The sequence below is a fragment of the Marmota monax genome, unplaced genomic scaffold, assembly GCF_021218885.2.
Source record: "Marmota monax isolate L192 unplaced genomic scaffold, Marmota_monax_Labrador192_F-V1.1 WCK01_AAM20220418_F8-fsc00011, whole genome shotgun sequence".
Lineage (NCBI taxonomy): Eukaryota > Metazoa > Chordata > Mammalia > Rodentia > Sciuridae > Marmota > Marmota monax.
In genome coordinates, this window is record NW_026693082.1 from 3,407,964 (window position 1) to 3,434,394 (window position 26,431).

The window sequence follows — 26,431 nt, forward strand, 5'->3', positions numbered from 1 at the left end:
TAGACTATGAACACTTGGCTTAAAAATAAATTACATACTCATATCCTGCCAAGAGATCAGTTACCCTTACCTGGGAGGGAGAGAAGAGAGAAAGGTGAGTACAGCTAGGTGAAAAGAGGATATATGGGGACAGGAGAAAAATAGTCATTCTGCAAGAACAGTAGTTAGTTTGAGGTATTGAAAAAAAGAGGTCTTGGCAGCTCATTCAGCTATAGAACAGGTAATTTCAGGCTGCCATTCGCCTGCGTCTCGCAGACAAATTACTCAGGCTCAGTGCTAAAGAACCCGCGGAAACTGCTTCTTGGAGCCTGCTCCTATCAGAACATACACCGAGCCTGGAGCGGCCGAATTCCGGCTCCTGGAACTGCTCTGGCCCAGGGCTAAAGAACCCATGGAAACTGCTTCTCGGTCCGGGTCCTGCCGAATACTGAGGAGGTAAATACCAACCAAGCCTCCATAGGCAGTGGCAACAGGATTGAGATGGGGCTTGTGAGGGCCAGTCAGGACCCACCCGTTGCTTTGGTCACCCGGCAAAGGGAACGAAATGCTGCCATTCGCATGGGATACCAACATGGCAGAGATCTGATGTCAGCAGAAAGCGGCGGAGGAGATAACTTCATCGATACCAGCGGCGACAGAAACAGTTAGTCTCCTGGTAAAGAAAGTGAGTCACAAACACCCGAGTCTCTCTCACTTTGTCATCAAGCCAGAGGGGCAGAGCAGAGCCGCCTCCCGCATCCGGGACAGGCCCAGCGACCCGCCAGCATGGTAGTCACGTCACCCCAATTGGAGTAGGGGCAGAGCAGAGCCTCCACCCGCACCCAGAACAGGCCCAGCGACCAGTTGGCGTGGTAGTCACGTCACCCCAATTGGAGTAGGGGCAGAGCAGAGCCGCCGCCCGTGCCTGCAAGGTAGGCAGACCTGCGACCGACCGGCAGAACAGGCCCAGCGGCCCATCAGCGTGGTAGACAGATCACCCCAATTGGAGGAGGAGCACAGCTGCCGCCCGCCCCTGCAAGGGAGACTTTTCAACTATACAAGAGCAATATAAATATATAGGGGGAAAATTTCAATAACACAACAGTTTCACCAAGCAGAAAGAAACGCGAGCAGTAAGAAAAGACAGGAAAGAAAGGACCACAAGCAATGCAGGTCAACTCAACTTTAGAAGAGGTAATAGCTGCAGCAGATGGAATGTCAGATAAAGAATTCAGGATATACATGCTTCAGATGATCTGGAGTATCAAGGAAGACATTAGACAGCAAAATCAGACAATGAAAGATCACTTCGACAATGAATTACATAAACAAATCCAAGAAGCAAAAGATCAACTATACAGGGAGATAGAGGTTATAAAAAACAAACAAACAGAAATCCTAGAAATGCAGGAAGCAATAAACCAACTTAAAAACTCAATTGAGAATACTACCAGCAGAGTAGAACACTTAGAAGACAGAACATCCGACAATGAAGACAAAGTATTTCAACTTGAAAAGAACATAGACAGCTCAGCAAGACTGTTAAGAAACCATGAGCAGAACATCCAAGAAATATGGGATAACATAAAGAGACCAAACTTAAGAGTCATTGGGATACAGGAAGGTATAGAGGTCCAAACCAAAGGAATGAGCAATCTATTCAATGAAATAATACGAGAAAACTTCCCAGACTTGAAGAATGAGACAGAATCCCAAATCCTAGAAGCCTACAGGACGCCGAATGTGCAAAATCGTAAGAGATCCACACCTAGATACATTATAATGAAGATGCCCAACATACAGAACAAGGAGAGAATTTTAAAAGCTGCAAGAGAAAGGAAGCAGATTACATTCAGGGGTAAACCAATCAGGATAACAGCTGATCTTTCAACACAGACTCTGAAAGCTAGAAGATCCTGGAATAACATATTTCAAACACTGAAAGAAAATGGGTTCCAACCAAGAATTGTGTATCCAGCGAAATTAAGCTTCAGGATGGAAGATGAAATTAAAACCTTCCACGATAAACAAAAGTTAAAAGAATTTGCAGCTAGAAAACCATCTCTTCAAAACATCCTTGGCAAAACATTACAGGAAGAGGAAATGGAAAATAACAATGAAAACCAACAGTGGGAGGTAGTACAGTAAAGGGGGGGAAATAATCAAAGAGGAAAACAAACCATGTTTAGTAACATAAATAAACAAATATGGCTGGAAGAACAACCCATATCTCAATAATAACCCTAAATGTTAATGGCTTAAACTCACCAATTAAGAGACACAGGCGAGTAGAATGGATCACAAAACAAGACCCAACAATATGCTGCCTACAGGAGACACATTTGATAGGAAAAGACATACATAGACTGAAGGTGAAAGGTTGGGAAAAATCATATCACTCATATGGACTTCGGAATCAAGCAGGAGTGTCCATACTCATCAAATAAAATAGATTTCAAGCCAAAGTTAATCAAAAGGGATAAAGAGGGACACTACATACTGCTCAAGGGAAACATACACCAACAAGACATAACAATCATAAATATATATGCCCCAAACAATGGTACAGCTATGTTCATCAAACAAACTCTTCTCAAGTTCAAGAGTCTAACAGACCACCATACAATAATCATGGGAGACTTCAACACACCTCTCTCACCACTGGACAGATCTTCCAAACAAAAGTTGAATAAGGAAACTATAGAACTCAATAACACAATTAATAACCTAGACTTAATTGACATATATAGATTATACCACCCAACATCAAGCAGTTACACTTTTTTCTCAGCAGCACATGGATCCTTCTCAAAAATAGATCATACATTATGTCACAGGGCAACTCTTAGACAATATAAAGGAGTAGAGATAATACCATGCATCTTATCTGATCATAATGGAATGAAACTGAAAATCAACGATAAAAGAAGGAAGGAAAAATCATGCATCACTTGGAGAATGAACAATAGGTTACTGAATGATCAATGGGTTATAGAAGACATCAAGGAGGAAATTAAAAAATTCTTAGAGATAAATGAAAACACAGACAACATATTGGAATCTAAGGGACACATTGAAAGCAGTTCTAAGAGGAAAATTCATTGCTTGGAGTTCATTCCTTAAAAAAAGAAAAAAACCAACAAATAAATGATCTCATACTTCATCTCAAAATCCTAGAAAAAGAAGAGCAAAACAACAGCAAAAGGAGTAGAAGGCAAGAAATAATTAAAATCAGAGCTGAAATTAATTAAATTGAAACAAAAGAAACAATTGAAGAAATTGACAAAACTAAAAGTTGGTTCTTTGAAAAAATAAATAAAATCGACAGACCCTTAGCCATGCTAGCGAAGAGAAGAAGAGAGAGAACTCAAATTACTAGCATACGGGATGAAAAAGGCAATATCACAACAGACACTTCAGAAATACAGAAGATAATCAGAAATTATTTTGAATACTCCAATAAAATAGAAGATAGTGAAGGCATTGATAAATTTCTTAAGTCACATGATCTGCCCAGATTGAGTCAGGAGGATATACACAACCTAAACAGACCAATATCAATTGAGGAAATAGAAGAAACCATCAAAAGACTACCAACTAAGAAAAGCCCAGGACCAGATGGGTATACAGCAGAGTTTTACAAAACCTTTAAAGAGGAACTAATACCAATACTTTTCAAGCTACTTCAGGAAACAGAAAAAGAGGGAGAACTTCCAAATTCATTCTACGAGGCCAACATCACCCTGAATCCTAAACCAGACAAAGACACTTCAAAGAAAGAAAACTACAGACCAATATCTCTAATGAACCTAGATGCAAAAATCCTCAATAAAATTCTGGCGAATCGTATACAAAAACATATCAAAAAAATTGTGCACCATGATCAAGTAGGATTCATCCCTGGGATGCAAGGCTGGTTCAATATATGGAAATCAATAAATGTTATTCACCACATCAATAGACTTAAAAATAAGAACCATATGATCATCTCGATAGATGCGGAAAAAGCATTCGACAAAGTACAGCATCCCTTTATGTTCAAAACTCTAGAAAAACTAGGGATAACAGGAACATACCTCAATATTGTAAAAGCAATCTATGCTAAGCCTCAGGCTAGCATCATTCTGAATGGAGAAAAATTGAAGGCATTCCCTCTAAAATCTGGAACAAGACAGAGATGCCCTCTCTCACCACTTCTGTTCAACATAGTTCTTGAAACACTGGCCAGAGCAATTAGACAGACGAAAGAAATTAAAGGCATCAAAATAGGAAAAGAAGAACTTAAATTATCACTATTTGCAGATGACATGATTCTATACCTAGCAGACCCAAAAGGGTCTACAAAGAAACTATTAGAGCTAATAAATGAATTCAGCAAAGTGGCAGGATATAAAATCAACACGCATAAATCAAAGGCATTCCTGTATATCAGCAACAAATTCTCTGAAATGGAAATGAGGACAACCACTCCATTCACAATATCCTCAAAAAAAATAAAATACTTGGGAATCAATCTAACAAAAGAGGTGAAAGACTTATACAATGAAAACTACAGAACCCTAAAGAGAGAAATAGAAGAAGATCTTAGAAGATGGAAAAATATACCCTGTTCATGGATAGGCAGAACTAACATCATCAAAATGGCGATATTACCAAAAGTTCTCTATAGGTTTAATGCAATGCCAATCAAAATCCCAACGGCATTTCTTGTAGAAATAGAGAAAGCAATCATGAAATTCATATGGAAAAATAAAAGACCCAGAATAGCAAAAACAATGCTAAGCAGGAAGTGTGAATCAGGCGGTATAGCGATACCAGACTTCAAACTATACTACAGAGCAATAGTAACAAAAACAGCATGGTACTGGTACCAAAACAGGCGGGTGGATCAATGGTACAGAATAGAGGACACAGAAACCAATCCACAAAACTACAACTATCTTATATTTGATAAAGGGGCTAAAAGCATGCAATGGAGGAAGGATAGCATCTTCAACAAATGGTGTTGGGAAAACTGGAAATCCATATGCAACAAAATGAAACTGAATCCCCTCCTCTCACCTTGCACAAAAGTTAACTCAAAATGGATCAAGGAGCTTGATATCAAATCAGAGACTCTGCATCTGATAGAAGAAAAAGTTGGCTCCGATCTACATATTGTGGGGTCGGGCTCCAAATTCCTTAATAGGACACCCATAGCACAAGAGTTAATAACTAGAATCAACAAATGGGACTTACTCAAACTAAAAAGTTTTTTCTCAGCAAGAGAAACAATAAGAGAGGTAAATAGGGAGCCTACATCCTGGGAACAAATTTTTACTCCTCACACTTCAGATAGAGCCCTAATATCCAGAGTATACAAAGAACTCATAAAATTAAACAATAAGAAAACAAATAACCCAATCAACAAATGGGCCAAGGACCTGAATAGACAATTCTCAGAGGAGCACATACAATCAATCAACAAGTATATGAAAAAATGCTCACCATCTCTAGCAGTCAGAGAAATGCAAATCCAAACCACCCTAAGATACCATCTCACTCCAGTAAGATTGGCAGCCATTATGAAGTCAAACAACAACAAGTGCTGGTGAGGATGTGGGGAAAAGGGTACACTTGTACATTGCTGGTGGGACTGCAAATTGGTGCAGCCAATTTGGAAAGCAGTATGGAGATTTCTTGGAAAGCTGGGAATGGAACCACCATTTGACCCAGCTATTCCCCTTCTCAGTCTATTCCCTAAAGACCTAAAAAGAGCATGCTACAGGGACACTGCTACATCGATGTTCATAGCAGCACAATTCACAATAGCAAGACTGTGGAACCAACCTAGATGCCCTTCAATAGACGAATGGATAAAAAAATGTGGCATTTATACACAATGGAGTATTACTCTGCATTAAAAAATGACAAAATCATAGAATTTGCAGGGAAATGGATGGCATTAGAGCAGATTATGCTAAGTGAAGCTAGCCAATCCCTAAAAAACAAATGCCAAATGTCTTCTTTGATATAAGGAGAGTAACTAAGAATAGAGTAGGGACGAAGAGCATGAGAAGAAGATTAACATTAAACAGAGATGAGAGGTGGGAGGGAAAGGGAGAGAGAAGGGAAATTGCATGGAAATGGAAGGAGACCCTCAGGGTTATACAAAATTACATACAAGCGGAAGTGAAGGGAAAGGGAAAAATAATACAAGGGGGAGAAATGAATGACAGTAGAGGGGGTAGAGAGAGAAGAGGGGAGGGGAGGGGAGGGGGGATAGTAGAGGATAGGAAAGGCAACAGAATACAACAGACACTAGTATGGCAATATGTAAATCAATGGATGTGTAACTGATGTGATTCTGCAATCTGTATACGGGGTAAAAATGGGAGTTCATAACCCACTTGAATCAAAGTGTGAAATATGATATATCAAGAACTATGTAATGTTTTGAACAACCAACAATAAAAATTTTAAAAAAAGAAAAAAAGAGGTCTTAAATTTAGATGGTCTGGGCTGGGGATGTGGCTCAAGTGGTAGCGCGCTTGCCTGGCATGCGTGCGGCCCGGGTTCGATCCTCAGCACCACATACAAACAAAGATGTTGTGTCCGCTGAAAATAAAAAAATAAATATTAAAAAATTCTCTCTCTCACTCTCTCTTTAAAAAAAAAAAATATGGTCTGGTGGCACCAAGGCGCTCTTACTTACTTGTATGATCTTGGCAAATTGTTCAACCTTATTTAGCTTCATTTTTTTTTTTTTTTTTTTTGTCAAATGGGGTAAAATAATATCCCAAGGATTCTTGGTGGATTTGATGGAACAGTAGTAGGAAATTTTCATTAATACTTCAAAATTATATCATCACCCACACATACACACATGACATTTTAAAAACATAATGTTCATTCTTTATCAAAATTATCCATGCATATTATTTAAGCTTTTTTTTTTAATGAAAAACAATTCCAATTTGGACTATCTACCCACAACATTATCATGCTATTTTCCCTTTATTGTTCAGTGTTGGGATTCCTTTCTCTGTTTATTTCATTTGAATGTTATTTTCTGGATCTCATGTCTGTCTTTAGGTTTTTATTTCTGGGTTTCCAAGTATTGCTTAAGGTCTGACACTTTACATACACATTCTCCTATATTTTCTTATATAGTTTTTATAGTCCAACTGGACTTTATATTGAATCCTTCTGGCTTTTTCACATATGGTTTGTTTTTCTAAAATAGACTATTATAGCAACATTTATTTTTTTAAATTTATTTTTTATTTTTAAATTTTTTAGTTGTAGATGGACACAGTATCTTTATTTTTACTTGTTTATTTTTATGTGGTGCTGAGGATCAAACCCAGGGCCTCACGCCTGCAAGGCAAGCACTCTACTACTGAGCTACAATCCCAGCCCAGCAACTTTATTTTTAAAAATTCCTTTTCTCTCCAAACTATACCATCTTTGTCATAGATTATGTTTCCTAAAACTTGAATCTATTTCTTTTCTACAGTTTAGTTGGCTATTCCTGTACCAGTTCTATAATTTTTTTTTTCTTGGTGCCAGGGATTGAGCCCAGGGATACTTAACTACTGAGCCACATTCCAAGCCCTTTTTTATATTTTATTTAGAGACAGGGTCTTGCTAAATTATTTAGGGCCTTGCTAAGTTGCTGAGGCTGTCTTTGAACTCCCAATCCTCCTCAGCCTTCTGAGCCTCTGGTATTACAGGTATGTAACACCACACCCAGCAATATAATTATCTAATTAGTTTTTATAAAAAAGATTTTGGTTTTGGAGGGTGTGTGTGCACATGCACGCTAGGAATTGAACCCAGGGGCTTGTGCTTCTTAGTATGTGCTCTGCCACTGAGCTCCACCCCCAGTCCTTATCAAACTTTTAAAGTCTAATAAAACAGGTCTTCCTTCACTTCTCTATTTGTCCTTCTGACCATTAATATTATTCAGGTAAGGGGCTGGGTTTGTGGTTCAATGGTAGAGCTCTTGCCTAGCATGTGTGAAGTGTTGGGTTCGATTCTCAGCACCACATATAAACAAATAAATAAAGGTCCATCAATAACTAATAAAAAAATTTTTAAAAATTATTCAGTTAACCAAAAAAAAAAAAAAAAAAAAACCCGAAATACCACAAATGAGTAAACAAAATCTCCAACAGCCTACTAATTTTGAAGAGTTTAGAATTTTATGATGTGACATTTTCTCATTCAGGAATTCCATTTGTTTTTTATTCAGATAATTTTTTTCTTTTTAGGAGACAGAGAGAGAGAGAATTTTAATATTTATTTTTTAGTTTTGGCGGACACAACATCTTTGTTTGTATGTGGTGCTGAGGATCAAACCCGGGCCGCACGCATGCCAGGTGAGCACACTACCGCTTGAACCACAACCCTAGCCCAATTTTTTTGTCAATAGATTTTTAAAAAACTGTTTTTGTAGTTGTAGATGGACAGAATGCCTTTATTTTGTTTTTAAATTTTTTTATGTGATGCTAAGGATTGAACCCAGTGCCTCACACATGCTAAGTAAGTGCTCTGCCACTGAGATACAGCCCCAGTTCTGTTGATATATTATTAATGTTCTCTTCATATAAGTCTCATATTCAACTAAATTTATTTATAACTATTTTATAGTTTTTATCATTAGTATAAGTGTAAACATCTTCTAGTTCCCTCTATAAGTGGTTTATTTTGTGTATTTATTTAATCTCTAATAACCTCACTAAATGTTCTTAATTTGTATTGGTGTTAGACACTCTAGAGCAGTGCCATCCAATAGAAATATAATGCAAGCCACATATGAAATTTTAAAAATTCTAGTAGCCTAAAGAAAACAAAACAATTTTAATATCATCTTTTGATAATATATTTTATTATAAATATATAAATTATATAATATGTGGTGTAGTATGCAAAACAATACATATAAAAACAAACTATATAATAATAAAATTATGTAAATAAATAAATGATTTGTTTGATGTAACTCAATATAGCCAAAATAGTATCACCTCAACATGTGATACAAGAATTTTTAGTGAGATCTCTTACATCCTTTTTGGTGTTGGTCTGTTTCTTTTTTTGGTAGTGGGGATTAAATTGAGAGGTACTTTTACTACTGAGCTACACTCCCAGTCCTTTTTATTTTTTATTAATGATTTATTTATTTATTTTTGTAGATGGACACAATACCTTTTTTATTTATTTTTTACACAGTGCTAAGGATTGAACTCAGTGCCTCACACATGCTATGCAAGCGGTTTACCACTGAGCTACAAACCCAGACCCTTTATTTTTTTTATTTTTAAGACAGGGCCTTGCTAAATTGCTTAGGCTAATCTAGAACTTGTTATGCTCCTTCCCCAGCCTCCAGAGTTGCTGGAATAATGAATTATTGAACTCCCAATCCTCCTGCCTCACATGTACCACTGTGCCCAGTTCTTTGGTTTATTATTCCTGTTTTTAACCAAGTCTTTTCTTTTGGGGGGTGGGGCAGCTGGGGATTGAACCCAGGGTCTTGCATATGTATACTCTACTGCTGAGATGGTGCAGTTCTCAGGTCTATGTGTACAATCCATACATTAATAATATTATTCACATTATCTATGAATATAGTTTTGTCTCTTCAAATATATATCATGATTTTCTTGTCTATCAATTAAAATCTTTCTAAGAACAGCAACAAATAATGGTAATAGTAAGCATCCTTGTCTAACTTATTTGAATCAAGATGGCTTTAATTAAAAGGGTAATTTAAAAATAACCTAATACACAAGGCCCTGGGTTCTAATCCCCAGCACCAAATAAATAAATAAATAAATAAATAAATAAAATAAAATAAAAATAAATCTTCTTTTTAAATAGCCTCCTTCTGTTTTCTAGTTTATTCCAAACTTGCCATCTTCTTGCCTTAGCCTCCTGAGGTGTGTGCCACCATGCCCAGATTTGAAAGATTTTAAAATTAGGTACACCATCCAGAAAGAAAAGTGAACAAACCAGAAATATATTGATTAATGAATAATCACAAATGAATATGCTTTTGTAATCACTACCCAAGTCAAAAAAGAAAACATCATCAGTACCCCAAGTCCCTCTTTTTTTTCCAAATGTTCTCTCTCATTTCTAAATGTAACTATGATCCTGACTTCTAACACCATAGATAAGTTTTGCTTGTCTTTAAGTTTGAATATAAATGGAATAATACAGAATGTACTCTTCTGTCCTTGGTTTCTTTCTCTTAATATCATGTTTATGAGATTCATCTGTATTGCTTCATGTAGCCATAATCCATTCATTTTTATTGGTGTACAGTGTGCCATTAGATGAATAAATTATATACTTATTTATTAATTTTATGGCTTATAAGCATTAGCATTTTTCTTCATATTGATCTATAATAAACAACATTTTTAGGAACAATGTTTACATACTGTTTGGTGCACATTTGGTGTGTAGAAAAGTACACATTTCTATTGAAAATTCACTTAGAAGTTAAATTGCTATTTGTTTTATTTAAATAGAAAATGCTAAACTGTTTCCAGCATAAATGCACCAATTTTAACTCCTAGTGGTAGTATATAAATGTCTCAGTTCTACATCCTTGACACTTGGTATTGTCTCTTTTAAAATTTTAGACATTTGGTTAGCCATATTATAATATTCATTTTTAGTTTTCATTTCTCTGATAACTAATGCTGTTGAATACCTTTTCACATGTTTTTTGGTCATTTGTATATCATTTTTTGAAAAATGTTTCTTCAGGTCTCTTGCCAGCTTTTCAATTGTGTCATGTTGTTGGTCATTTTCTTATTGATTTAAAGGAGTTCTTTACATATGATGGTTATATGTGTTGTAAATTTCCCCTTTTCACTATCTTGGTGATATCTTTAAATATGAAGTTCTTAATTTTAATGAATTTTTCATTCTTTCCCTATATACATCTACACACATATATTTTAATTTTTTTAGTCATAGATGGATGCAATGCCTTTATTTACTTATTTTTATGTGGTTACTGAGGTTAGAACCCAGTACCTCACACATGGTAGGCAAGTGCTCTACCACGGAGCTACAACTGTAGCCTCTTTTTTTCCCTTTTGTTAAGATCTTTATGTTCTGTTCATAAAATTTTTGCTAACTTGGGGTGAGGAAGATATTTTGCTGTTATTTTAAGAAGGCTTTATTATTTTAATTTCAAATTTAAACCTGTATTCTACCAGAAGTTGATTTCTATATGTGGTATTTAGTAGGGTCAGGTTTCTTATCTGTACCCCATATGTGTATTCAATTGATCCAACAACATTTATTGAAAAAAAAAAGAGCACACTTTCTTCAATGCTCTGACATGCGTATACACACAAATCCTACTGGGATTTTTATTATGATTTCACCAAATCTATATAGACCTCCCTCATTTATGATGGTTTGACTTATGATTCTTTTCAAATTTAACATAGTGTGAAAGTGATGTGAGTACAGTAGACATGGTGTTTTAGATATTGAATTCTGATCTTTTCCTGAGCTAGCAATCTGCATGACAATACAGAAGATCAGCAGCGGCAGTGAATTTCAGCTCCCAGTCAGTCACATAATCATGAAAGTAAATAATTGATACTCTACAGTGTACTGTGTTGCCAAGCTATGATGTCTAGTAAGTTAAATGTGCTTTTGACTTATGATGGTTTTATCAGACGTAACTCCATTGGTAAGTTGAGGAGCATTTGCATATTAATTTGGGGAACTGACTTTTCATAATATTTCTAATGTACAAATTTGCTATATGTATTTACTTAGGTCTTCCTAGTAATAATTTGTACTGTTCTTACTGGTTGTACAGCTCTGTAATGTAGTTCTGTGTGAAGAGTTCTTGCACATGTTTCATTTGAATTTTTTCTGGGTATGATTGTATAAGTAGTATCATTTAAACATTTCCAGCTTTCCAATTTTTGTGTGAATATAGATATATGATTGCACTTTGTATATTGACCTTATATCCACACAATTATGTTGTTTGCAGATCTTTTAGTCTTATTCCATCCTTTCAATTCTTTCTTTTTATTCCAGTTAAAAGTTACAGTACAATGTTGAAGTGGTAATAATGACATTCCCATGTCCTGAATTCCAAGGGAAATTTTTCAATGTTTCATCTTTAAATATGCTATTTTCTAGTAGGTGTATGTGTGTGCCTATGTGTACATATGTGTGTGTGCATGGGAGATACCATTTATTGAGTTCAATATGATTACATTTTACTTTGTTTTTTTCAATCATGGGAATTAAATTTTATCAGTTTTTTTCTGAAACTATTGAGATAATTTTTCTCTTTCATTCTGTTAATGTGGCAGATTATATTAATTTTCAATTATTGAACCTAGAATATACTCATCTTAATTATTATATATATTTTTTGTGGTGCCGAGGATTGAACCCAAGGCCTTGTACATGCAAGGTAAGCACTCTACCAACTGAACCATATCCCCAGCCCATCTTTTATCATCTTTATTATATAATGTTAGATTTTTTGGGGATTTTCATATCAATGATGGGCTTTTAATATCTCTTCTTTGTGATGACTTTGTTAAATTTTGGTATTGAGGCTCTACTGTTCTATGATTTAAAAAGTTTCCCTGTTTTCAATTTCTTGGAAGTGTTTATATAAGATGGATATTAATTTTTTCTCTAAGTATTTGATAATATTGTCTATTGCAGTTTTCATCATGGAAAATTTTGCATACAATTTCTTTAGAGGACAAAGAACTCTTGGGGTTTTTTTCCTCCCTCATGTCTATATTGGTAAAAGATTTTTTAAAGGGAATTTATTTAATCTAAAATTTCAAAATTTAATGTCATAAAGTTGTTTGTCTATTTATAGCTTATCTTTTTTACATCTGTTGTAAGAGCCTCTCTTTCATACCTAATACTGATGTACCTTCACTTTTCCCTATCAGTCTTTCCAGAGGATTTATTAATTTTATAATAAAAGATACTACTTTTATTGGTCTTTTCAAAGAGCCAATACTTGACTGTTGATTCTATTATATGTTTGTATTTCTTTCTTTTTACTTTCTTTGAATTTGATGTTTCCTCCTGACTAGCTCATGCTGCATGGATTCTAAAAGAACCCTTCACCTCTTTAAAAGGTAGAGTTTAATTTCCTACCCATTGACACTGGTGGTGCCTGCTGCATGAACATTTTTTGGACATGGTTGCTTAATTTTTAGCTTCTTCTTTAGCTTCTGTATTTAGGGCTATATTTATGTATTTAACTGTTAGCTTACAAGATTTGACATGTAATTTTTTATCATTTCAAAACATTTTCTAATTTTCATTTGTTACTTCTTGACTTGTGAGTTATTTTATAGTGTATATATTAACATGGAGTCTTTAGTTTTATTGTCATTGATTTCTGGTAAACTTCCACTGTGATTAGAAACTATATATAGTTTTACTCTTTTTAAATTTACCGAGATTTTCTTTATGACTCAGCATATGGTCAATTTTTAAAAAGTTTTATATGTGCTTGAAAAGAATGTGTATTTTGCAATTGCAAGGATAGTGATTAACAGATTTGTTATTCACATTTGCACTCTCTGTATTCATACTGATTTTGTCCACTAGCATATCAGTTTTGTTTTTTTTTTTTTTGTACCGGGAATTGAACTCAGGGGCACTTAACCACTGAGCCACATCCCCAGTCCCATTTTGTATTTTATTTAGAGACAGGTTCTCACTGAGTTGTTTAGTGCCTCATTAAGTTGCTGAAGCTGGCTTTGAACTCTAGATCCTCTTGCCTCTCAGCCTCCTGAGCCACTGAGATTACAAGCATGCACCAATGTGCCTGGCCACATATCAGTTTTGATGTGTTTAACATTTCCCATTTTGATTGTGGATTTGTCTATTTTTTTCTTTTAGTTTTAACATTTTGCTCTATGTATTTTGCACTTATGTATATTTTTATATGTTATATGTATGCAGATTTAGAATTATTAAATCATATTGATGAAATTTAGCTTATCAATATCTCTAGGATTATTTCATTGTTAATGCTTGTGTTAAACAAACCTCTTGCCATTCAACTTCCTTGATCCCATTTTTAACAATATCTCCTATCCATATGTTAACTTTTAGAATCTCTTACCTCTTTAAAAGGTATAGTTTAATTTTCTACCCATTGACACTGGTGGTACCTGCTGCATGAACAGTCTGTAATGGAAGAGATGCAGTGTGACATGCTCAGTGAGAAGGGCCAGAGAATTTCTGCCTGATCCTCTTCACCCACTCTTGAAGCCCTGGCATCAAACTGTGAGGAAGTGTAAGTGGTCCATGTTGAAGTCAAGTCAGAACAGAACTGAGAACCTTGTCCCACATTTCTGGGTAATCTCCTACAGGACGATAGCATTGACTTGCTAGTCATATGCAAGACATATGACTAGATCTAGATCATATCCCAAATTCTCTTGTCTTCAACACTAATGAACTACACAACTTGCAAGGTTGTCATTAATCTGACAATGGCAATGGGGAAGCATTAGGACTTGAAGCCTCAGCAACTTTCTTCAGCTTTTATAATTCATGGGCCAAGTGCATGTGCAAAACTATGGCATCTCTGACATCAGTGAGGAAGAGATGTGGGTTCCAGTGTATTTTCATGAATTCCAATTGTCCTTTTAGGTTTCCATTTCCCCCCTTCTGCTCTTATCCAGCATCCTTTCCACACTACTGGTTACATGGACTCATAGTGACTCCATCTCTGCATCAGATACTAATATCAGCAAAACTAAGCCTTCTCAATCAGTTGTCATGGTTGGGTAGAATCTAGTCCCCATAAATAAACCTGATAGTGATTCTGTTTCTGATTGAACCCTAATACACATACAGCTTTTTTATTCTTTTTTTTGGGAGGGGGGTATCAGCGATTGAACTCAGGGGCATTTAACTACTGAGCCACACCCCCAGCCCTATTTTGTATTTTATTTAGAGACAGGGTCTCACTGAGTTGCTTAGTGCCTCGCTTTTGCCGTCGCTGGCTTTGAACAGACTTGATCCTCAAGTCTCAGCCTCCTGAGCAGCGTGCACACCAAGCCTGGCCTGACTTGACCTGACTCATGTTTGAAAAAAAAAAATGAGCAAAGCTTAGAGGATAAGTGACTCTGTAAGTTGAAAGCAGGTCAGGATATAGCCACCAAGAAGCAGAGAGACTCTACTTGCCAGGACAAAATTATATACCCCAAAGGCACACCCCCAATGACCTACCTCCTCCAGCCACACCTTACCTGCCTTTGGTTACTGCCCAGTTAATCCCTACCAGGAGATTAATTTGCTGCTTGGGTTAAGGCTCTCATAATCCAATAATGGGACTAAAACAAGACGAAAATCCAGTTAGGCAAACAAGTCCTGTGACTCTATGTCTAGCATCTTGAGTATATCTAGCACCACAATGTTTTTTTCCAAAGGGTTTGTGTAGCTCTGCCCCTATGAATTTGCTGGTGACAGTCCACATGCCTCTCTCTTAGCTTGTCTCTGCTCAATACCTGTAGCTTTCCTTAGCAGACATTCCACAGTACTGTCATTTCTTATGTCAGGGATCTCCACTGAGGCTTTAGCTTCCTTCTCACACCTTTACACATCACCCTCTCAGGGGCTGCCCACAGAGACTCTGACCCAGCTGTACTTTGCCTGGCTTCCCAGGCCTTCCTTTGAAATCTTGGTGGAGTCCTCCATGACCCCCTAACTCCAGCATCCTCCAATCTTGCAGAACAAGTACCATGTGGTTGCTGCCACGGTCTGGTGTCATCTCAAGCAGCAGCCAGTCTTCTAGGGATCAGGGCTGCAGCAGCCTCCGAGTGCCTGGCTGGGCAAGCATGGTAAAACAACTTCCTGCACCACCCGGGCAAGCAGTGTGCCTCACTGGTCTCTCTTCAGAGGAATTTTTACCTTTACTCCCTTGAGCCTGAGATGGGTGTGGTTTTGCCAATTCCTGCAATGCCTTCAAGTCATCTTTCCTGTGATCTCTGGGTAAAGTCTTTAGCATTTCTTTAATGGCTGTAATGTTTTTTTTTTTTTGAACCAGGGATTGAACTCACGGGCACTCAACCACTGAACCATACCCCCAGCCCTATTTTGTGTTTTAGAGACTGGGTCTTACTAAGTTGCTTGGCACCTGACTTTGCTGAAGCTGGCTTTGAACTCACAATACTCGTGCCTCAGCCTCCCAAGCTGCTGGGATTACAGGCCTGCACCACCATGCCTGTTTTGTAATGTCTTTTTTTTTTTTTTTTTTTTTTTTAATATCTATTTTTTTTTAGTTTTCGGCAGACGCAACATCTTTGTTTGTATGTGGTGCTGAGGATCGAACCCGGGCCGCACGCAAGCCAGGCGAGCGCGCTACCACTTGAGCCACATCCCCAGCCCTGTAATGTCTTTTAACCACCACAAGTTCCTTAGCCTAAGTTTTACTCACAGTTTTTTGACGAAACTGAAGTTTTTCAAATCTTTCTGCTTTGCTTTCTGCTCTTGATTATCACAATAAACTTGGTTAAAAGCTGGCAACATCCATACCACCGCCTGAAGGCTGGGCTGCCTTGAAATTTCCTCTCATAGATTAATTGGTCTATCGCCTTTAAATTCAGTCTCACGGAAAGTCTCAGGACGGGCAAAATGCAGACCACTTCTTAGCCAGAAAGCAAAATGAAGGTCCTCTAGTTCAATTTCCAGTAGAGTCCTTCTCCTCTTTAAACCTCATGACCCCTGTTTTTACTGTCCACAATTCTATTGGCAGTCTGGTTTTTTGAACTCACGCCAGAATCACCCATTAAGCTTAGCTTAAAACAATGTAAAGCTTTTCCAGCTTATATGTCTATAAACTTTTCAAAATTCCTCCCACAAATTCCAAAGCTTCTGAACCACATGGTCAGTTAGTCAAAGCAACAACCCTACTTCTTAGTACTAATTTCTTGTTTAGTGGGCTTTTTCACTGCTATGACCAAAACACCTGAAAAGAACAATTAAGAAGAAAACTTTATTTCGGGGCTCACAGTATCAGAGGCCCAATCCACAGATAGCTGGCTCTATTCCATTTGAGACAAAGCAGAACACCATGGCAGAGTGTGTTGTAGATGAAAGCAGGTTAGGACACGGCCACCAAGAAGCAGAGAGACTCCACTTGCCAGGACAAAATATATACCCCAAAATCATGCCCTCCAATGACTCATCTCTTCCAGCCACACCTTACCTGCCTTTAGTTACCACTCAGTTATCAGATTAATTCACTGATTGGGTTAAGCTCTCATAACCCAATCATTTCACCTCTAAACCTTCTTACATGGTCTCACGTATGAACTTTTGGGGAATACCTCATATCTAAACCATAACAGTAAGATACTTGATGCATATGTAAGATGCATACAAAAAAAATGCAGCAAATTCTATTTCTAGAACCCCAAAAGCAGTCAACTCCAACTTATCCACTTTTAGTTTCCAGCCTAGATCACCTTAATGGAGAATTTTTAAGACTGAGGCAGCAATCACTGATATAATCACTAACTATTCTGAAAATTTGAAGCTTTCCCTTTAATTATTGGTATTCAAAACAAACTAATATTAACACTGTAATACCTGTTGCTGGAGGCCATTAAGATAAAAAATAATTCCCATTTTATATTTCAAAGCAAATATAATTTGTAGATTTATTTGGGGTTTTGGCCATAATCTTCATTAGCATGAAAATGACTTAGAGTTAACTCAGATTCATCATTTTTACAGATCTATTTTTAGTAAAGGTTACTAAAAAAAAAAAAAAAAAAAAAAAAAAGAACCCTGTTTAAAAGGAAGGACAGCCCTGGGGGGGTGGGGAATAGATAGATAGTTGCCTACAAAATGTGCTTCTAGGAGATATGAAATGTGTGGTAAATAAGAACTTTAAATAATTTTTATTTTAGCTTTTTTTCATTTCTTCACATTAAATAATTTCTAAAAAGCAAATGCATTAGATTATATAATCAAATAAATACTTTCCTTATAGAACACCTATTATAGTTACTTGGGAAGATGATACATTTTATTTTTATTTTTTGAGAGAGAATTTTAATATTTATTTTTTAGTTATCGGCGGATACAACATCTTTGTTTTGTATGTGGTGCTGAGGATCGAACCCGGGCCGCACACATGCCAGGCGAGCGCGCTACCACATCCCCAGCCCCAAGATGATACATTTTAATAATGCTGCCATTGTTTCTATAGAATGATTTTCATCACCAGCTTTTGAACCACACAAAATCACTGCTTTATTTATACTGACATTATTTCTTTTAATCACATATGACATAGGTCTGCTGGGTAATTTTTATTATTTACCATAACTGGTAACTGTGGGTCATTTCCAAATATCAAATCTTCTTTTAGAAATTGAAGGTTTTCTATTATGAGGATATTAAAAAATGTAATTAGGGTACTACAGTAAATCTCATGGATATAATTAAAATAAGCCTAGTTTTTACCAAGGAAATTAGCTGGAAAGTAATTCTTAGGTTATCAAGAAAAAAAAATTCTCTTTACTTCATGAGTAACAAATGTGACAGAAATAATCTAATTTCTTCCACCCCCAAATGGGTATATTGCTGTATTTGTGAATATTACTACTGAAGCACATATATATAATACTGGAAGTTATCCTTCCTTATTGGCATGTTGCAAATTCCAAAACTCCACATTCATTTGAGGGCTAACTTAACTGAGAAACTGAGGTAACATGGATTTGATACATTTCAATAAGAACTAGGAGGGAATATATTTTATCCTGGGGTGGGCTGAAGGCAACAGTAAGAATATCCAGAATAAAAGGACCCAAATCCCAAGGAGAGGGCTACATTGTAGGTGAAAGATCATAAACCAGGCTAAATGGCCAGGGTTTGAGCCTAAGATACCTTATTTTGGTGGAAGTCATAGAATTTTATAGATTCTTCCAAACTTTTAGATTCTCAATATTAAAATAATATTCTGTTTCACAAGATTATTGGGAGGACAAATGAAAAACATGCCTGATTGCTTTTGTAAGCTGTGAAACCCTCTGGAATTTGAGGCATCATTACAGTAATTGCCAAAGCCATTATCATATAAGTAGAGGGATGTAGGAGAGAAGTAAAATCCCTACTACACAAAAAGTGGTTAACATAATTTCACAAATGAAAACTCATTTTTCCCTTAGTGGTTGAGATTATTTTCTCCAAGAGGTGCTCATTGTGTCATTCAATTCTCAAGACAACCCCTTAAGGTAAGCATTTTTTTTCATTTTAAAAAAGAAACTCAAGCTAAATGAGGTTAAGGGAATTGTTGAAAGCCACATTGGTATAATGTAGTAAAAAACCATGTTTTATTCTAGTTATTTTAATTCCAAACCCATTGAACTTCTCTGTTTATAATACAAACTTAAATCTCAGAGGATATCCATGCATTCTACTGAATAATTACCTGTAATGTGTTTCACAGATATTTCTGCAAGGCCTACCATGTAGGCAGCATTGAATAGCAGAGACAGAGGAAACCTTTCCAAGAGGCTGAAAAGATAGAAGGAAAACAAAGACAAAGGAAGCCAAAGGAGAGCTGTGAAAATGGTTAATACTGTTGAATACTGTAAACAGAAAATGACTAAAAATATGGGACTGATTTGTCAGTTGGTCAGTGGTGGCTCTGCCAAAAACTGTTTAACATACCAAAGACAAATGTCAGATTATCCTTGCTTAAGGGATGAATAGGAGATGAAAAGATTGGTTATGAATGAATGACTTAAAAAAATGGTCTCAGAAGGAAGAGGTTAGGACAAAAGAAGGAAATCACTGGTGAGGGGTTTATTTTAAATAAATAATAATCATAGAAGCAAAGCAGGCTATAAAATCTGAAACAGCACAGATGAAGCTAAGACCCCTTTGATTACTACTCTCAATCCCCATCTTGTTGGAAATATAATATTTATCCTTATGTATTTATATATACCATTGTAGGAAATGTTTTAATTTTTTTTACCTAAAAGTTGCCATATTCCATATAATTATCTGTATCCTGCCTTTTTAAAATTTAACAATAGATGTTGAAAATATCCACATACATATAGTGCTGTATAAGTATGAAATTTGGTTATCTCCAAGGCCCTGGGTTAAGTCCCCAGCAAACCCTTACCCCTCCAAAAAAAGTATTTTTCTAGGTTAGAAATCGTTAAGTGGTATTGCTGGGTCACAGGGTACAATATTTAAAAATTTTATAGACATTGTCAACTTGTGCTCCAAAGTAGCTTTTAGTACTCTTATATGCAAGTGTTTGTTTCTTGGATTTTGATTACAAATGTTTACAGTAGATAGGAATGGATATCTTAAGAATGGACATCTTATGAACAGGATAGAGAACATTGCTTAAGAAAGGTTAGGGGATTAAGCTCAGCATAGTTCTGCTTTTTTTTTTTAAATATTTACTTTTTAGTTATAGATGTATACAATATCTTTATTTTGTTTTTATGTGGTACTGAGGATCAAACCCAGTGCTTCCCATGTGCTAGGGAAGCGCTCTACCTCAGCGCTCCAACCCCAGCCCTGCTTTCTTTTTTGGATGTATGAATTAGAAGACAAGGTAGAGAAGGTTGTGATATGGGGACTAAAGAATGTGGACAAAGTTTAAAATAGGTTATATGAGGAAAATGAGAAAGCAGGTATTAAGGTTTAGATACGCAGTATTCCCAAAAGTTCATGTGTAAGACAACACAAGAATTTTCAGAGATGAGAAGATTGGGTTGTGAGAACCTGAAGCTAATCAGTAAATTAATCCACCCATAGGGATTAATTGGGTAGAAACTATAGGCAAGTAGGGTGTAGCTGGAGGTCACTGGGGGATGTCTTTGGGATTTACATTTTTGTCCTTGGTGAGTGGCTCCTTTTTTCTGCTTCTTGATTGCCATGTCTTGAACTGTATTCCCTCTCCACCATCTTTCACCATGATGTTCTCCCTTACCTTGAGCCCAGAATAAGGAATCAACCATCTATGGACTGAGACCTGTGAAACCATGAGTGCCACATAAAACTTTTCTTCCTCTAACATTTGTTCTTATCTTTTGGTCCCAGTGATGAAAAAGCTGACTAAAACATTAGGTAACCAGGACAGTGATTCTCAAAGCATGTCCTAGGATCACTAACTCCACAAGATGGCTCAAGAAAACAAGTGTTCCATGATCAAAAAATATGATAAATGCTACATATCATGTCCTACCTTTAAAATTACATGTCACTGCATTAAAGATTCTGAAAATGATTTGCACATAAAGCTGCTTAACTCAGTTTCTCAAACTTCCCAATGCTAGAATGCTTTTACATATCATACAAAGTAATACTCTGCTGAACCAGTCCTTCACCCTGGAAACACTAGTGAAAAATTGAAGAAAAAGCCAACAACTGTCCAGCTTGTCTTTACAAAATTAATTTATTTGAAAACATACAAAAAAAATTACAAAGAATTTAATGAACACTATGTACCCACTTCTCAGAGTTAAAAGGTCAAGATTAAATTATAACAAGTTTTAATGTTTATTTTAAATTCTTTTGTAGAAGAAATATATATTCATGAACAAAGTTGAGAAATAGATATCATACTCTGTCATCTTACCACTTTACTAAAATTAGTGTTAATATTTTGAGGCAGTTACTTTAATCCTTATTTCTGTTAGTTTACATCATTACAAATAATACAACATATACAATTCTGCATCATGTTAAATATTTATAATGTATCATAAACATTTTTACAAGCTTTTATGGCTAGCAATTTTAATAGCTTCACAATATTCTAAGTGTACATTTCACCATTTATTCCATCATTCCCTTAGTTTTTAGAATTTAGGTTACTTGCAACTTTTCCTTTTTGGCTTTTGTAAGTAATACTGCAATGAGAACACTAGAATATAAAGCTTATTATAGTTATTTTCTTAGGATTTGTTTGCCAAATAGAAGAGTAATAGTTCAAACACAATGCCCACTTCATAAAGTCTTTTGAAAAAAAATCTGTTTTGGGGGGATAAGGAGAATGCATCAGCAATGCATCAAAGTGTCTGTTAGCCCAGACTCCCCCAGTTTAATTCAGATTCACAACAATATTTATTCATATTAATTCCGTCAGTGCCACATATTTTTCTAGCTAATGAATATTTACCAATCCTAATCTGTCGCTTACTGCTGTTATCTATCCCCACTGGTTATGCAATATACTGCAGTTAGCTAAATGTGCTATGTGCCATGTATTTCATCAACTAGGCAGTAGATATAATTTTTACATGAAAGTAAGCTAAAGACAGAATCTAAAGGAGGTGGGTAAAGACTATTTTTTAATGTATCAATTTATCAATAAGCTTTAGTTGTTCAAGGATCTTCAAAGCCAGTTTTTTATGACTAATCAGAGTACTGAAACTATCTTAGTATCTTAGTCTACTTTTCTCTAACTTGTACTGGAATTTAATAGAAAACTTTTTCAAATGTGGTACTAAGGGATGATTTAACTTTTATCTTTGACTTTTCCCTCAAGAATCACCAGAAATTCTTGAGGTTATATCTTACACATTTTGTATATCAGAACTTAGCATATAACTTGCCTGGTACATACTACACAGCAGACTCTCAATTAAGGTTTATTTGTATATTTAAACTGCCATGAATTTATTGAGCGTCTGTTTTTCACTTTAAATACCACTTGCCTTACCAAGGCATCAGAAAACATATATGTTCATTTACAATGGTAAATGAACCAGGTATTACTCTGTTCAGATAAAAATTGAGGATGTCTTTTTTTTCTTGCCATATAGGGTTCTTATGGGGGTCAAAAATTTTTTTTCCTTAAAGGGAATTCTGAATATCATTACTTAATAACTTGATTTCCCTCAAGAAAAATTCCATTTCTTTAACAGGACCATACAAAGGCTTCTGTGGATTAATTCTCTATTAATAGTCTCCTTAAGGATCTTACACTTTTTTCCTCCTCAAGGGCTTCTGCAAAAGCTGTTTCCTTTGTCTAGAATGCTCTTCTCCTATAAACTGACTACTACTAGCAGCAATCACACCAATAAATAGCAATAGCTACAACCTACTGAATTTTACTAAGCATGGGACATTCTATATATTTTGTTTCTACATTATGAAGTAGGTACTTACCCCAGCTGTACAGTTAAGGTACAGAGAACCAATTTAAATAGAGTAGCACAGGTACAGAATATAGACACTGAGTTTCAAACCCAGATCTGGCTGAATTCAAAATTGTTCTCAATCCTTGCTATATCAACTTTCTCCAGAAGTCTAACATTTTTAATATGCTCTAATAGCCATTGTGATATGGTTAGCCCATAAGACAGTTAAGACATTGGTTTACAATCATGGGTGTACTTCATGCCTCCTCAACTAGAGGATAACCAGCCATTTGAACTCAGGTAAGACTGCACCTTGTTTGCTTTTACTTCCACAGCTCCTAGTACAGTTCCTGGTATATGTAATGGGTATCAATAAATATCTGCTGAATAATTAAATACGTGTAAATTATTTTAAACAGAAAGACATAACTTAACGTTATTAGTATTCTTTTCAAATTTAGCTAAGTAACGTCACCAGGCTTACCAGTTTGTGATCTACAGAATCCACTTTTCCCCCTTTTTGCAGTGTTGTTTTTGCTTATATCCATTCTTCTGTGACTTTCTCTGTTTGTTTCCTTAAATACTATCCCCCTTAAAAACTATCCCCCTCAAAGTGATCTGCCTTTGAAAATCTTTACGGAAACAAAACTGTTAAAAATTAATTTTCCCTTCATTATCATTCCTTAACACCCCCACCCCTCTAAAAAACCCAGTACAGTAAACAGAGATCGCAGAGGGCAAAACTATCTTTTAAAAATGAATTTCAAATCACCAAGACTAGGCTGATTGGAGAAAAGCAATTTAGTACATTAGTAAATGAAGTCTTCCCGTGCTACCTAGGCAGTGTTGTCCCAGGTGGCATCTTATTTTTCATAAAAATTTACTGAGGGCCTTGAGTAATATAAATACAGAGAAAAAACAGGTGCCGCACTGAGCAGGCGGTTTGATCGACATCAACCTTTTTTGGATTAGTTTTTTGAAAAAGAGCCCAGAAGCTAAGGTAATCTCATCACCTTCGAGAGGGAGAAAAAAGGTGGGGTGTTGTGAAAAAAGGGAAGAGGAAGAGGAAATGTGGCAAACAGAATATAAATATTGGTGAGAGCGCGCCAAGGCTGGGGCCCCATGCCTGAGTGCAGCCTCCCCAAACGGCAGGTTACGTTCTGTCAAATTTATCTTTTCAATTAAAAAACGACACCTGGCTATATTAGTAGGAGATATACGGAAAAGGAAGTTATCGGTCTCGTGAGAACTTGAGCACCCAAGAGGCATCCAGGAACGCCACCGAGGACCGCGCGTCCAACTGCCGCCAGCTCGCGGATGCCCCGGGGGGCCCGGCGCCGGGCCAGGCTTCCCCTCGCGCTCCCGCTACCCACAAGCCACCGCGCCTCGGCGCGCACGCGCAGGAGCGACGGCCGTCTCAGGAAGAGGAAAATGGAATAAACAACTCGGAGGAACCTGAGTGCGAGAAAGCGAGCGGAGGCAGAATTTAAAAATAAACCGGCCCCTCGGCCCGCCTCACCTGCTCGCCACCGCGGCACCCTCTTCCCCAGCCCGCGCTCTCGAAGTCCCCGTCTGGGTCCGCGGCCCACCCCGTCGTCCCGCGCGGCCCCTTTAAGAAACAAGAACGAGAGAGTGAGTGAGAGAGAATCCCAACTCTCCCCCTCCCTTCCCCTCCTTCCTACCCCCTCCTCCCTCCCTCTCCCCTCCCCCCTCTCCCCGGGCGGCTCCGGCTCCCGCAGCGGGACAGACCCACCCGCCCAGGCTTTTATCTGGCACCGGCAGCGTCTTCCTTCCCTCCCCCGTCTATGGTGGCGGCAGCGGCGGCGGCTCCTCGGGCGGCGGCGGAAGACGAGGCTGCGGCGTTGCCATGAACAGTGGCGGCGGCCTCCCGCCCCCCTCGGCCGCCGCCTCCTCTTCCTCCTCCTCGCTGGCGGCGGCAGTGGCGGTGGTGGCCCCGCCGGGGGTCGGGGGTGTCCCCGGCGGGGCGGCGGCCGGAGTGAAGCTGAAGTACTGCCGCTACTACGCCAAGGATAAGACTTGCTTCTACGGGGAGGAGTGTCAGTTCCTGCATGAGGACCCGGCCGCCGGGGCTGCCCCGAGCCTCGGCCTCCATAGCAACAGCGTCCCCCTGGCTCTGGCGGGCGCGCCGGTGGCCGGCTTTCCGCCTGGAGCTGTCCCGGGCGGGGGAGCCGGCCCGCCCCCGGGGCCCAAGAAGCCGGATCTCGGGGGCCCGGGAACCGGAGCTACGGCCGGCGGAGGAGGCAGCGGCGGGGGACTCGATGGAGCGCGGCTGGCAAGTGAGTATATCCGGGCGGGAGGGCCACCTGCACCTCCGGGCTGCGGCGCCGGGAAGGCCTAGGGCCGGACGAGGCCCTGCTGCCGACGGGAACCGAGCCCGGCCTGCGGTTCCCCCCCTCACCTCTCGGGGCGTCTGCGAGGCCTAGGCCAGGCCTGAGCCCTCCTTCCTCCTTCCTGCTTCCCCTCCCCACTGCCTACGGCGAGCCCGGGAGCTAGGGGAGGCAAGGTTCCTGGGAACGTGGGTGGGTGGACTGGGGTGATGTGAGTGGGGGCGGGGAGGAAGGGGGATGGGCTGTGGCGTGCGGAGTGTGAGAAAGGGGTGTCGTTTCCGGGGGGTGTGGAAAGGGGCTGGGTTTGCAAGCACATGTGTTTTGCTTGCCAGTGCAGAGTGCTGTCTGCCGGGTTGTCGAGGTTCCCTAGAGTGAGTGAGTGAGTGAGAGAGAGAGAGAGAGAGAGAGAGAGAGAGAGTGAGTGTGTGTGTGTGTGTGTGTGTGTGTATACCGGGTAGTGGGAGGGAGGTGTGTGTACCGGGTAGTGGGAGGGGCTGGTTTAAGGCTTGCTTAAGTGGGTCGAAAGGACAGAAAAAGTTTGTAGAAGGCTTGCGGGAGAAGGGTTTTCCAGGCAAGAAATGCTTTCTAAGGATGAAGAGGGAGCGAACAGCAGCCTTTGTCGGGAGTTTAGGAATTTCACGAGACCCGTATTTCAGTAGTTTTCCTGAAAGCTATAATAAGTTAACTGGGCGTTAGTAGGGATCCTGTTTTCCACAACTTTGCACAAGCAAACTCACGTCCTTGTGCCTTGATAGAGTTCTTTGCACAGCTTTTGCATGTATGCTATTGCTTGGGTGAAAGAGAAGAGAGGTGTGAATTTTTCCTTTTTTATTTCTTAGTATATTGAGCATTTCTAAGCCAACCGGGAGACCTATATTCTTGGATTCTGAACAGCATTTAGATCTTGAAATAACTTGATGGCAGTTTAACTTGGGCAGCAGAAAAAAATTTGTCTTT

At 38.1% G+C, this 26,431-nt stretch overlaps 1 protein-coding gene across 9 annotated transcripts in view; it reads left to right on the plus strand.

Annotated features, from left to right (window-relative positions):
• Positions 1-24,514: 24,514 nt before the first annotated feature.
• Positions 24,515-26,431, plus strand: part of Pan3 (poly(A) specific ribonuclease subunit PAN3) — a 140,079-nt gene continuing 138,162 nt past the window's right edge. For 4 of the 9 annotated variants that reach the window (XM_046454301.2, XM_058582505.1, XM_058582507.1 and 1 more), the window contains exon 1: positions 24,813-25,423. In XM_046454301.2, the coding sequence (XP_046310257.1) occupies positions 24,994-25,423 (430 nt within the window). In that variant the 5' untranslated portion in view covers positions 24,813-24,993. Of the gene's footprint in view, positions 24,759-24,811; positions 25,424-26,431 lie in introns of those variants that run through there. The other 5 variants (XR_006853886.2, XM_046454300.2, XM_058582506.1 and 2 more) reach the window with 3 other exon arrangements.